Source organism: Dromiciops gliroides, chromosome 3 (assembly GCF_019393635.1).
Source record: "Dromiciops gliroides isolate mDroGli1 chromosome 3, mDroGli1.pri, whole genome shotgun sequence".
In the NCBI taxonomy this organism is placed as follows: domain Eukaryota; kingdom Metazoa; phylum Chordata; class Mammalia; order Microbiotheria; family Microbiotheriidae; genus Dromiciops; species Dromiciops gliroides.
The window spans coordinates 408,994,156-409,008,295 of record NC_057863.1 but is presented as its reverse complement, the minus strand read 5'-3'; the positions used below and the strand labels follow the sequence as shown (position 1 = coordinate 409,008,295).

Genomic DNA, 14,140 nt, shown 5'->3' with positions numbered 1-14,140 from the left:
AAGGTTGGAGAGATAGTCAAGAAGGATAAAGATTGAGAGATCACTAGTAACTTTGTAGAGAGCAGATACAGTTGCATGAAATTGTAAGGAAGCCAGACTGCAGAAGGTTTACAAGAGAGAGGGAATGGAGGGACTAAGCACAGACATTCCTTTGGGGGGGTTTTAACTTATTTTTTTCCAATTACATTAAAGATAAATAAGTTCCAAATTTTTCTTCCTCCTCCCCTCCCCTCCCCTCTTCCTAAGACAGCAAACAATCTGACAGAGATAATACAAAGCATAGACTTTCTTAAGGAGTTGAGCCAGTTTTAGTAAAGCAAGGTGGCTTAGCTAAGGGTTACAGTGGATAGAATGTTGGGCTTAGAGTCAGGAAGACCCAAGTTCCAATACAGGCTGTGTGATCTTGAGCAAAATACTTAACCTTTGTTTGCCTCAGTTTTCTCAGCTGTGAAACAAAGATAACAACACCTGATGTAGGAGGCAAAAAAGGGTTAACAGAAAAATCTAAGACCCAAGCTCTAGTACAGATATGAGCTCTAAAAGGGAGTCAGATCCCAGTTAATGAATAACTTATGTTAGGTTCTCATAGCCATAGTGATCAACATCCATAACGGACCAGAACGGATCAGGTCAAAATAACAATAAAGGAAAAAGACAACCTATAGAAATTCTTTTTTTGTTTTTTGTTTTTGGTTTGGTTTTTTTTTTTTGGTGAGGCAATTGGGATTAAGTGACTTGCCCAGGGTCACACAGCCAGTAAGTGTTAAGTGTCTGAGGCCGTATTTGAACTCAGGTCCTCCTGACTCCAGGGCTGGTGCTCTATCCACTGTGCCACCTAGCTGCCCCTAGAAATTCTAATGAAAAATGATTATATTTTGAAACTAGCCATGAGAATCAGAAAGAGACATGCGCAGAAAAGGCCAAATTTGTCCCCAAATTCACCTTATGATGGTAAACCCCAAAAACACACCTCCACTGAAAAAGGTACCCGCCTCAGGGGTTGGCTTAGGACCCCAGGAACTCCAAGTTAGGATAAACCCTCCCCTGTTAACACCCCTAGGTGGAGAATAGTATAATGAGTAGGAAAGGTCCTCCCCTGTACCTCCCCAAGGTGGAGATTATTATAATGAGACTGATAATCAATTTATCCATACTATAAATATAACTGTCTTTCCTTTCCTTTGAGAGATACCGTTCCACTATTCTGGTTCTCTCCCTGTGGTCACCCACAGCATTGCAATAAAACTTGGGAAACTGAGTCACTGAGTCTTGTAATTCTTTTGGGAAGACTCACAATCAATTTGGACCCCAAATTCCAGCCCACATCACACCCACCTCCTAGGGTTATGAAGTTCAAAGCCTTTAACACAATGACTAGAGACATTATTGTTGTTCACTCCTTCAGTCACGTCTGATTCTTTGTGACCCATAAAGGCAAAGATGCAAGTGAATTGTCCAGGGACACACAGCTAATAAGTGCCTGAAATCACATCTGAATTCAGGTCTTCCTGACTCCAGAGCCAGGACTCTATCCACTGAGCCATCTAGCTGCCCCAACTGGGACAAAAGTAAGTGCTATATAAGTGTTAGCTATTGAGATATAGAATGGGGAAAAGGATGGATCAAGTGAGGGGATTTTTAATATGGGGGAGACATGGGTCCTGTTTGTAGGACAGAGAAGCAGCCAGTAAACAGGGAGAGACTGAAGATTAGTGAGAATGAGAATGACAGAGGTGGTAATCTGCTGGAAAAGACAGATTGAATGGAATATCTTGACTTGACAAGAAGGTGCATCTATCTCTTCATGTGAGAAAGGGGTGAAGGCAGTGAGGAAGGAATCAGTGATGAGATAAAGAAAGAAAAAAGGGAGCTCTGGTAAAAAAAAAAAAAGTTCCATTTTTTCAGTGAAGCACTTAGACAAGGGCCTCAGCTGACAAGGTGGTCCAGAGGAACAGTTATGGGAGGCTTTGGGAAGAATGAAAAAGTATGGAATAGCTGCTCTAATGAGTGGGAAGGTGAACAAATTAAAGTAATGCTGTGGTGAAAGCCCAGCTGAGATTATGATTATACTATTATACTGTTTGTCCTTCTTTCTCAAAAAGGGCCAATGACATCATGACCCTGATTTGGATTTGAGTATGGCAGAGCTTCTCATGCAGGATTAGTGGACCCAATCAACATAATTTCAAGATTTTCTCTAGCTCCATGCACTAATATATGAATGGGAAGGCGAACATGCTTCAGATGGTGGGAATAATTCAAGGATAAAACTTGGCAAGGCAGAAGCAGTGATAAGATAGGGAGGAAATCAAAGAGAGAGTGGGAGATAATGTAGAGTTGAACTAGTTAACTAGGAGACAAGGAGTATAAGGAGTATAACTAGTGCAGGAGTAATGGGGTGAGAAAGAAATGAAGAATAAAGACATTTCACTGGAGGTTATGGTGAAAATAAAAAAACAGAGTTATGGGTCATAGGCCAAAGGAAAAGATGTAAGTCACTTCACTTTTCAGTGACTTGAGGTACTTCCTGCCTCAGATGGATAGTAATTAAAGTGCTTTATATGTTAACTCATTTGATTCTCACAACAACCTATAAGGAAGGTGTTGTTATTATTCCAATTTTATATATGAGGAAACTGAGGCACAAAGGAAGTCTCCTGACTAGAAAGTTCCCCAGATCCATGAAATAACTGGCCCCATTTTAAAAAAACTGACCATACTAAATATTAAAATATAAAAGAAATCAAATTCTGAGTAGCCTATTTCCCAAAACAACCCAATAAGCATTTAAGTGCTTTCTATGTGCAAGGCACTATGGTAGGGTCTGGGAATACAAAGACAAACCTAAAATAACCCCTGATTACCTTATGCTGCACTTCTTGACCTGAGATAGAGCAAAGGTTTCATAATTCAACAGCAAAAACTAAAAAAGCTCCCCAGATATATATATTTTTAAAATTCAAATAAACTATAGAGTTGAACTTTCTTCAGCTGACCTAAAAAGTCACCTTCCATCCCACTCCAGTTTTAGAAAACAGCAAAAAGGAAGTTTTCTGTAACATACTTACTTTATAGCCACTAAAAACTGAACAATTTCCCCTAGAAGTTACATCCCCAAGCTGCAAGACCTGTGCATTTTGTCAGTGATTTTACTTTCTCCTTCCCTCCCCCACTCCTTTTTCCTGTTGTTGTGGGTTTTTTTTTTTTCATTATTTGAAAGCTGAAAAACCTGACTTTAACAGATAAGTTGACCCTAACGGATCACTGCCAACTCTAAAAGTCTTTGAGTTTATGACTCTCTAGGCCACAGGTATACAAGGTATATCTATTCATTTTCTAAACTAACATACCTATTCATTTCCCAAACATTACTCATTTTCCAAACTAAACACCTTCTTTCCTGTCTCATTTTTTCCTCTTCTTGCTCCTTTCTCCTCCTCTCCTTTCTATATCTTAGCCCTGCCAATAAAACATAGAGGTAATAATGAATCCCACTGGCAACTCTTCCTCCATATTTTAGTACAGAGGTTACAACTGATTTTTTTGTCATAGAGCCCTTTGGCAGGATGGTGAAGCCTATCAACCTTATTTTAGTATGTTTTAAAAATCATAAAGTAAAATATGTAGAGACTTCATAGAACACTTACACTGAAAGTTATCAAAATATTTATTTTAAATCACAGGGCCCAGATTAAAAATACCTACATTACAGAATTCTCAAAAGAAAATTCTTTACAAATATGAACATATTTGACAATGTGGAGAGTTACACAGTGCAGATGTTAAATACAGTGTAGAGGTGCTGAAGTGCTGATCACTAATACCTTCTACCTAAGGACTACTAACCACCAGCCACAGATACAAGTATTTGGGCTATTTAAATATCTATTTAATCTCCAGAAAAATTTCCATGTTAAGAGGATGCATTTTCTGCAGTTTCCAACTCCTCTCAAAAATCACGTCCTTTTAAATTAATCAAGCAACAAGCAATTAAGCAGCACCTACCACTGCCAAGCACTGTGTGCTAAGTGTGTGCTAGGCAATACATTCCAGATAAAGGAAAGACAAGGAGATAGAAAACATAATGTCACATGTGGGGAACAGTGAGGAGAGTCATCAGTCTGGCTATACGCCAATGTTTTAAGAGGAGTGATGTTTAACAAGACCAGAAAGGTATGTTGGAGCCATATTATGAAAGCTCTTACATGTCAAACAGAAGAGTTTGCATTTGATCTTAGTGGTGGTAAGAGGCAGCCACTGGAGTTTATTGAATATTTGATCGAGGGTCTTATTAATAGTCAGACTTCCGTTTTAGGACTATCACTTTGGTAGACATATGGAAGATGGATGGGGGGAAAGGAAATGTGGGACAGGCCACTGAGCCAATTTCAACAGTTCAGGTAAAAGATGACGGCAGCCTTTCTCACTGTCCCACTCATAATTAACATGCCATAAGTACCCTCTTTGTCCATGGCATGGTTAGGAGCTGGAACCACAAAGATAAGCTTTGACACAGTCCTTGCCCTTAGGAAGTTTATGTATACATCTAATTCAAGGAATAAGATGTATACACAAATAAGGATACAAGGAAAACGCAAATAAAGTAAAGGAGATGTCCAGACAAAGAGCAGTAAGAAATCTAAGCGGAGGAAGAGACTGCTTTCAGCTTGATGGGATTCTTCATGGAAAATGTGGCAGCTGAGCTTGATCAGGAAGAGAAGAATTTCAATAGGCAGAGATGTGAAATAAGAGTACTCCAGGCATGGGAGGAATTTTCTTTGGAAGAGGAATTGGACAGTACAGGATAACAGCTGACAGTTATGTAGCCCTTTAAAGTCTGCAAAGCTCTTTATATACATTATCACAGTGGAGCCTCACAACAACCCTCTATTAGGTTGCACTATAGTCATTATCAGCTTTTATTTTACAAGTGCGGAAAAAGAGGCTCAGAGAGGTCAAGTCCCTTAATCATGGCCAAGCAGCTAGTGAAAAGGGCAAGATTTCAAACCAGTCTTTCTAACATGTATGCTTTTTTTTTGGGGGGGGGGGTTGAGGCAATTGGGGTTAAATGACTTGCCCAGGGTCACACAGCTAGTAAGTGTCAAGTGTCTGAGGCCAGATTTGAACTCGGGTCCTCCTGACTCCAGGGCCGGTGCTCTATCCACTGTGCCACCTAACTGCCCCCCTCAAACCAGTCTTTCTAACACTCAATACATTCTGCTGTGCCACCTCACCAATGCTAATAATTTTCATACAGCACTTAAGTTTGTAAAAATGTTTTTACATATGTTCTTATTTGAACCTTAAGGCTGTAAGGCAGAGGCTTAGAAAGCCCATTTCGGAGGGGGGGGGGGGGAAACCCTACCATGTGTGAAAGTGAGGTTTGGGGAACAATTAAATGCCAGGCGGAATTTGTACTTTATCTTAAAAGTAATTCAGGGGGGCAGCTAGATGGCGCAGTGGTAAAGCACTGGCCCTGGATTCAGGAGGACCAGAGTTCAAATCCGGGCTTCAGACATTTGACACTTACTAGCTGTGTGACCCCGGGCAAGTCACTTAACCCCCATTGCCTGCCAAAAAAAATTAATTAAAAAAGAAGACAAGGGCAGTAGAAAAGAAAAGAAACAGATGGGAGAATTTTCAGAGGTGGGAATCAACAAAATTTGACAACTGGATTGGAATTAGGGCAACTAGATAGCACAGTGGATAGAGTACAGGGCCTGGAGTCAGGAAGACCTGAGTTCAAATTAGGCCTCAGAACCTATGTGATCCTGCACAAGTCACTTAACTCTGTTTGCCTCCGTTTCCTAATCTGTCAAATAAGCTGAAGAAGGAAATGGCAAACCACTCTAGTACCTTTGCTGAGAAAACCCCCAAAGGGGTCAGGAAGAGTCAGACATGAATAAACACAACTAAACAACAACAAAAGATAATTGTATGGTTAGATGCCTGGGAAAATGGTGGCATCATCCAGAGATATAAGGATACTGGGAAAGCAGGAATATTTTAGCAAAATAATGAGTTCAGCTTTGGACATTTTAAGTTTTGAGGTGCCAGTGGAACAAGTAGGTGTCCAGGAGGCAACTAGTCCCCTGCAGAGAAGATAAATGAAGCATGGGAAGTAAATGTCACAAAGTAGGAAAACCCTAGAGAGAAAGAGGCTTGAAAGCAAAGCCTTTGGGGAAGCTCATGGGGATGAGGAGCAAGCAAAGGTAGGGGCTATAAATATTTCACTGATAACTTGCTATCAATTTTATATTTGTAGTTAAATATAGGTTTTTCCTACAGGATTAACACTAGAGAAAAATTTAACAGCTGAGTATGCTATTAACAAAAAAAAATTTTTTTAATTCTTTTATATAGCCTTCAGCCTAGAAGGAAACCTTTAAGTCAAAAAGTTATCTCTTATAAGGGATAAAACTGGGAGACCATTTTGCTTTTATCATCTCATTAGATGGATTCACCTACATTGGGCTGAGTCACTAGGTGGTATACAACTCCAGTACCCAAAAGGACAGAGGATACCTCTTACATAGGGAAGAAGCACAGAGAGAACAAACATCTATCTTCTTAGCTCTCAATTTGTGACTCAAATATCCTTCAACAGGTTTAACTCCAAATGATAAATGTTACCTCTCCTAATCTAGGAAAAGTGAGAAATCAAAAACGGAAAGTGCTAGAATAACTGTAAGTTATTCTAAGAAGTGATGTTACCCCCATAAAGAGTGGAAAGCAGGAATAAGTCCAAAAAATTACAGATTCAGAATTGGAAGGAATTTTAGAGATCCTCTAGTCCATCCTACCTCATTTTACAAAGGAGGAAGTCAACCAATATCCAGAATTGATGTGATCTGCACAAAGGTCATACAAATAACAAAGTTGAAATTTCAATCTCAACCCACTCTTCATTTTATTATGCTGGAAGGGAACAAAATGGCAAAACTACAAATTCCCAAATCCTCAGACTAATCTTCATACTTTTATTACTTTGGTTTTACTGTCAAAAATTCCTAAAAAATCCAGAACACTCAAATTACAACACAAAAAAACAAAAACCCAAGTATAAAAGATTTTCAGATGATCCACTAGAAGTTCTCCTTCAATTTTTTTTTTAATTTAAAGTTTTGAGTTCCAAATTCTTTTTTTTTTCTTTTTTTGGTGAGGCATTTGGGGTTAAGTGACTTGCCCAGGGTCACACAGCTAGTAAGTGTTAAGTGTCTGAGGTTGGATTTGAACTCAGGTACTCCTAACTCCAGGGCCAGTGCTCTATCAACTGCGCCATCTAGTTGCCCCGTTCTCCTTCAATTTTGCTGACATACTTTAGGTTGATGCATGTTCAGTTCTGAGACTCATAAAAGATAGAGGTCATGCACATTAAATCTTTACATATATAAATATACTATGCAGGTCTACTCAACAGATGTTTTTTTCATAAAGATGATAATAAAAGGCAGCATAGCAGAATAAAAGAACATCAGTGTTCAAGTAAATCAATAAACATTTATTAATTGCTTATGATGTATAAGGCGTTATATTAAACCCTGGGGGAAGATACTGAAAGGCAAAAACAGGGTTTCTGTCCTCAAGGTGCCCACATTTAATAAGGGAAGCAACAAGTAGATAACTAAGCACTATATACATATATGTGTATATACAGGGTGTAAATGGAAGATAATCTCAAAAAATAATCTCTAAAATTAGCACTAGAGAAGGAACTAAGAAAGGCCTTTTGCAGAAGGTGGGATGTGAGTTGAGTCTTGAAGGAAGACAGGAAGTGGAGGTGAGAAAGGAGAGACATTCTAGACATGGGAGAGTGCAAGTGAAAAGGCAGGGAGTCAGGAAATAGAATGCCATTAGTGAATCAAAATAGGCCAGTGTCACTGGATGCTAGAGTACCTGAAGGAAAGGAAAAGTGTAAGAATACTGGAAAGTGTAGCAAAGGGTCATTTTGTGAAGGGCTTTAAAACCAAAGAGGATTTTATATTTGATCCTGGAGCTAATAAGGAACCACTGAATTTTACTGAGTAGGATGTATATGTAGGAGAGGAGAGAAGAAGGAAGTGGAGGGGAGAGGAGAGAAGGGAAGAGGATGGAAAGGGGAGGAGTTTGGCTAGAAATGAGTGAAGACTTAAGGCAAGACAAGTTAGAAAACTATTACAGAAGTCCTTCTGCACCAGGTGGAAGCTGTGTGAATGGAGATAACACAACAGAAGAGGTTATGAAAGTGAAATCAACAGCACTTGGAAACAGATTTGATATGAAGTGAGTTCAAGTGAGGAACTGAGAATGATATCTAGGTCACCTGGGGGTTATTGGTAGGAAAATGGTCCTCTTTTTTAAATTTGTTTTTCAACTAAACATTTTTAGTTAAAGGTTTGAGTTTCAAATTCTATTTCCGTCCCCCCTCCCGAGGCAGTAAGCAACCATATATGTCATACATGTGCAATTTGTGTAAAACATTACCATATTAGTCATTTTGTATAAGAAAATTCAAAAGAAAAACAAAGAAAGTAAAAAATAGTATGCTTCAGTTTGTATTCAGACAGCATCAGTTCTTTCTCTGGAGTTGGATAGTATGTTTCATCATTAGTCCTTTGAGATTATCATATTGCTGAGAATAGTTAAGTCATTCACAGTTCATCATCAAACTTTGCTGTCACAGTGCACAACATTCCCTTGGTTCTGCTCAATTAATTATATATATATCAGTTCATATAAGTCTCTCCAGGTCTTTCTGAAATCACCCTGCTTGTCATTTCTTATAGCATAACAATATTCCATTACAATCATATACAACAGCTTATATAGCCATTCCCCGATTGATGGGCATTTCTTTGATTTCGAATTCTCAGCCACCACAAAAAGAACCGCTATAAATTTTTGTACAAATAAATCTTTTTTTCTTTTTTGGGTGGGATGTCTCTGGCATATAAACCTAGCAGTGCTATTGCTGGATCAAAGGGTATGCAGTCTGATAGCCCTTTGGGCACACACAGTTCCAAATTACTCTCCAGAATGGGTGGATCAGTTCACAACTCCAACAGTGGATTAGTGTCCCAGTTTTCTCACATCCCCTCCAACATCTTTCCTTTTTTGTTATATTTGCCACTCTGATAAGTGAAGTGGTACCTCAGAGTTGTTTTAATCTGTAGAAAATGGTGCTCTTGACAAGTAACAGGAAAGTTGAGGAGAGGGGGAGTTTGGGGAGGAAAAGCAAATTAAATGTGTTGATGTCAAAATGCCCATGGGACACCCAATTCAAAATACCATAAAAGCAACTGGAGCTACAGATCTGGAGCTCAGGAGACAGACTAGGGCTAAATTTCTACATCTGGGAATCGTATGCATAGAAATAATTGAACCCATGAGAACTGATAAGATCACCATTAAAGATATATAGATCAGAGATTCTTAAGGGGGGAGGAGGGGAGGTCCACAAACTCCTCTGGATATATTTCAGAGGATCCAAGACTTGAACAAGAAAAAAATTTATCATTATTTCAATAGAATTGGTTTCCTGTGTAATCCTATTTTTAATCCTTTTTTTTATTTTATGCATTTAAAAACAATATTCTGAGATGGGGTCCAGAGGTTTCACCAGACTGCCAAGGGATTATATGAGACAAAGAACCTCTGGTATGAAGGGAGAAGAAAAGAGGGCCCAGGAGACAGCCTTGGGGGTTTCCAACACTTAATAGGAATGTCCAGCAAGGGAGACTGAGGAATCATTCAGATGGGAGAACAAAAGAAACTATCCAGGAAAAAAAAAGTGCTAACAGTGTGAAATACTGCAGTTACAGAAGGATAAGGATTGAGAAAAGGTCTTTAGATTTGGCAAGAGACCATCTCTGACTCTGGATCAAACAGTTTCAGCTGAATGATGAGGTTAGAAGACAGACTGCAGAGGGTTTAAAAAGAAAAGTGAGGGCAGCTAGGTGGCACATTGGATAGAGCACCGGCCCTGGATTCAGGAGGACCTGAGTTCAAATCCGGCCTCAGATCCTTGACACTTACTAGCTGTGTGACCCTGGGCAAGTCACTTAACCCCAAATGCCTCACCAAAAAAAAAAAAAAAAAAGGAAAGAAAGTAGAAAGACCAAGTATAAACGGCATCATAGAATTTAGCCACAAAGAGGAGAATGACAGGATAACTAGAGGGGATGGTAAGATCAAGTAAGGCTTTTTAAGGATGGGATAGACATAGTCCTAAGTGAAAGCAGCTGGGAAAGAGCCGGTAGAGAAAGAGGTTGAATATTAGTGGAGATGACAATAAAGGGGCAATCTTTGAGGAAGACAGATAAGGAGTTCTTGACCTTTTTTGTGTCTGTACTCCTTTAGCAGTCTGGAGAAGCAGATGTACCCATTCTCAGAATGTTTTTTTTTTAATTCATAACTGATCAGTCAAGATAAAAAAAAAAATCAAAAGTCATTTATAAGAGCATACTATGGCCAAGTACTGTCCTAAATGCTGGGGGAAAAGAAAGGCAATCAAACATAAAGGTAAAATAAATAATTTTGCCCATCCATCTTGTGGACTCTCTGAAATCTATCTATGAAACTTAGGTAAAAGAAGCCCCTAATGTTGAGGGGTCTACTTTTGCAAGAAGGGCCACCTCTTCATTTGAGACAGGAGAGGAGATACAGTGGAGGGGAAAACATCTGAGTGAGTGATATAAGGAAGACACAAGAAGAAGGAACTCTCAGCAAACAGCCTCAATTACTTTGGTGAAGTAAGGTAGGAAGGATGAGAGAATGAGGATGGGGTGCCACTAGAGAGGCTTGACGAAGGATGAAAAGGTTTGGAATGATTAGAGAGGTATAAAAGAATTACCCTGCTGCCATGAGAGACCAGTTAAGATTATGTAACATAGAGGGGCAGCTAGGTGGCACAGTGGGTAAAGCACCAGCCCTGGATTCAGGAGGACCTGAGTTCAAATCCAGCCTCAGACACGTGACACTAGCTGTGTGACCCTGGGCACTTAACCCCCATTGCCCCGACAAAAAAAAAGATTATGTAATGTAAATAAACACCAATAAAAGTGATGCATTCAGGTGGTGGGAATAATAATCCAAGGTTGGGTTTGGCAAGGTGTGATCAGTGGTAGGGAAAGGGAGCAAGAGTTTTGAATGGCATAGAACTGAATTAGTTCTGTCAAGGAGTTAAGATAAGGAAGGGAGGAAAGTGTAGTTAGTGGTGGGGTGATGGCCTCCTAAAAAACAGAGATAGAGGGATTGGAAGTTACAGCCACGATAAAGCAGAGTTAGGGGTCATAAGGCATAGGAAAAATTATGATCAGGAAAGGAATTTCTGAGTTCATGAACATCATTGTGGATAATGCCAAAGGGTATGACCTCTGCAAGAGACTGAGTAGATTAGGAGAATAGATCATGTGAACTGAATAAACTGAAGAACAAGAGTTAATGTAGTATAATGATGAAAAGTCACAAGACCAATAGTTACCTCAATGGGGAAAGGGATGTGGTTAGGGAAACACAAAATAAGGTACAAACTTCAGTAGAGCTTACTCTTTAAAGTAAAAAAACAAGCTGAACTGACATGTCTTCAACATGTTAAGTCTTTTCACATATAATCTCTGAATAATATTACAAAAAAAGCAAAAGGCCATTTTCTATGGACCCTAGTCGAATAGGAACAGTCAAGTTGTTCAAGTAGATCATGAAAATCCACTATAAAAACTACTTTACATTAATGGTTTCAATATCCTACCCACCAAAGCTTTTACAGGAGCTGTGAAAACAGCAAAACAGACTGCTCCTTAATTCAGTTTCTCTTACTGTCCATGGCTACCTTATAACAGACAATAAGGGAAGAACATTTTTAAACCGCAATGTAACGTCAAGACCAAACTATTCCACAAAATTAAGAATCAAGGCTAGTTCTTTAAGTTTTCCAAAATAGTAAGATTTTTTTTGGATATTATTATCACCCATTGAGTTAGCTATCCCTTCCAGCTTTGTGTCATCAACAAATGTAATGCAAGTTTGTGTTCTTTTAGTCATTCTTCTGACAAGTGATTATAACGAAGTGCCTGAAAAGGCTTCCCAACACGACCTCTAGATACTAATATTCAAGAAACAAAGGAGCAACACTAATTTTCACAAACAAGAAAAACACCCCTAAAATTACCACCAGTTTGGGTTTTTAAACAATATGAGAGATAGGGCTACATAAGGTTTTTTTAAAGTATATAACTATAAGTTTTAATTGCCCACCTTAGGATTCTCCATTCTTTGGAAGTCTCTTGTGGCTACTAAAATTGGAAAACCAAAAATGGGGCTCCAAATTCAAGTCAATTCAAGAAGCGTTTACTAAGTGCTAAGTGCCAGTCACAGTACTTAAGTATTGGGTATACAAAGAAATTCCACTTCCCTGGTTTGAAAAATGAGGGGGGGGGGGGGAGAGGAAGAAGGGAGATATTAATAAATCAATTTGCTAACACAACCGTTCTCACGTTAAAATAATTTTAAAGTGGAAAAAAAAACCACTAACATCTAAACTTCTTATATGAAGGAAACCACCTCCCTTCTCCCCTTCCCTCCTGTCAAATAGCATCTATTATAAGTTAAAGCGAAAAGGGGGGTAGAGGTGGGTTAGGGAACAAGAATGTTTCCAAATAGCTTCACCCAAGCAAATCTAAATCCTAAATTGGATTAGTATTAAAAAGCAGATGAGTCAAAAACGTTGAGTGCCCTGCATGTGGCTACACAGAAGCAAAGGAATAACGGGCCTCGGCGGAGTCCCACCGCGGTGCCACGAATGAAAACACCATAGTTGAGTCCCTCCCTGTCTCGTCGGAGGCATAACAACACCATTCCTGGGGGTAGGGAAGAGCAGCGCATGTGCCCTTTCCCCCGCGCCCGATTCCGGGGATCTCACGATCCCTTTCTCCAGGACTTTATACTCTGGCCTTCCGAGAAGCCCATCGGGCCCACAAAGAAAGCAAAGAAGCAGCGTCGCCCCGAAGCACAAAACAAAGCGCTGTCGAGGAGGGGGTGGGCGGGTGGGACGCCATTACATTGTACCGCGGCCTGCGCCGCCGCCCAATCGACCCCGAACCCCGCGGGCGCCGGCTCGGCTCCTCGACTCCAAAGAAGAAAAAAACAAAGGGACGAGGGGGAAATGGAACCGCAGTAACCTGTGAGAAAAGGTGATCGGGGGACGACGAGGAAACCATTCCTTACCTTCGTGAGTTTTGGCGATCTTCGCCATTTTGTCCACTCGAACACACAGACGGAACTGGTACGTCCAAGAACTTCCGCTCGTAGCCGCCGCCACCGAGAAAAATAGCGGGGGAGGGGAAGCGATACTTCTGCGCAGGCGCTAAAGAGGAGTGCGCGCAAGAGGGTATCACGTGACAGAGGAACCACTAAAATGGAGTGGCCCGATGCATTGTGGGTGTGGGAGGGGCAGGGAGTCCTGAGGTCAGCCCTGGGTTGGTTCCACAAGTGAATAAAGTCAGCTGTAATGTAACATCCCTGTGGATAAAAAGAGTCTTCTGTGGAAGGAAGGTCCGCTTTGTGGCGTTAGGTAATCAAAGACCTAAAAGAGTCCTTTAGAGGTCACCTAGTGAATCCCTCTGCCCCCAATAATAATTCTCTCACAATTTGCACGTCTTAACTCCTGGATTTACTGCAGTGCTTAACCAACGTGGGATGGTGTAAAAACTGCTGAACTTGGCGTTAGGAAACCTAGGTGCAAATCCTACCTCGAGCTTGTGACCATCAGCGTCACTGGGCGTCTTTAAACTTCAATTTCCTTCTCTGTTCATTGACAAGTATGAATTCAGTAAACTTCGAAGATCTATCGAGTTCTAAATCTATGATCTTAAGGTCCTACTTGATTAAATCAGTATAACCTCTAGCACTACTACTAAAAGAATTTCTCATCTACGACCTCAAACTGTTAGGAAGTTCTGTGTCTTAACCGCAGCCTTTTCATTACAATTTATAAATTTAGAAAAACATTGTATCAAATTCTTTTTATTAGACATATACCGAATACCTACACTGAGAAGATAAAGCAAAAAGAACTATAAGCCAAGTATCACTAGCGAATATTGATATTTAAAGTAAAATCCTAACAAAAATTAATCCAGATATGCCCCCCAAAAAATTTATT

General features: G+C 39.9%; 1 protein-coding gene across 6 annotated transcripts in view; it reads right to left on the bottom strand.

The window, feature by feature from the left end:
* Nucleotides 1-13,347, bottom strand: part of SF3B1 (splicing factor 3b subunit 1) — a 49,395-nt gene extending 36,048 nt beyond the window's left edge. For 5 of the 6 annotated variants that reach the window (XR_006355530.1, XR_006355531.1, XM_043991807.1 and 2 more), the window contains exon 1: nucleotides 13,204-13,347. Coding sequence is in view for 4 of the 6 variants with exons in the window: in XM_043991807.1 (XP_043847742.1) it covers nucleotides 13,204-13,231 (28 nt within the window). In the remaining 2 variants the exon portion in view is untranslated. The remainder of the gene's footprint in view (nucleotides 1-13,203) is intronic. The other variant, XM_043991805.1, reaches the window with a different exon arrangement.
* Nucleotides 13,348-14,140: the final 793 nt, after the last annotated feature.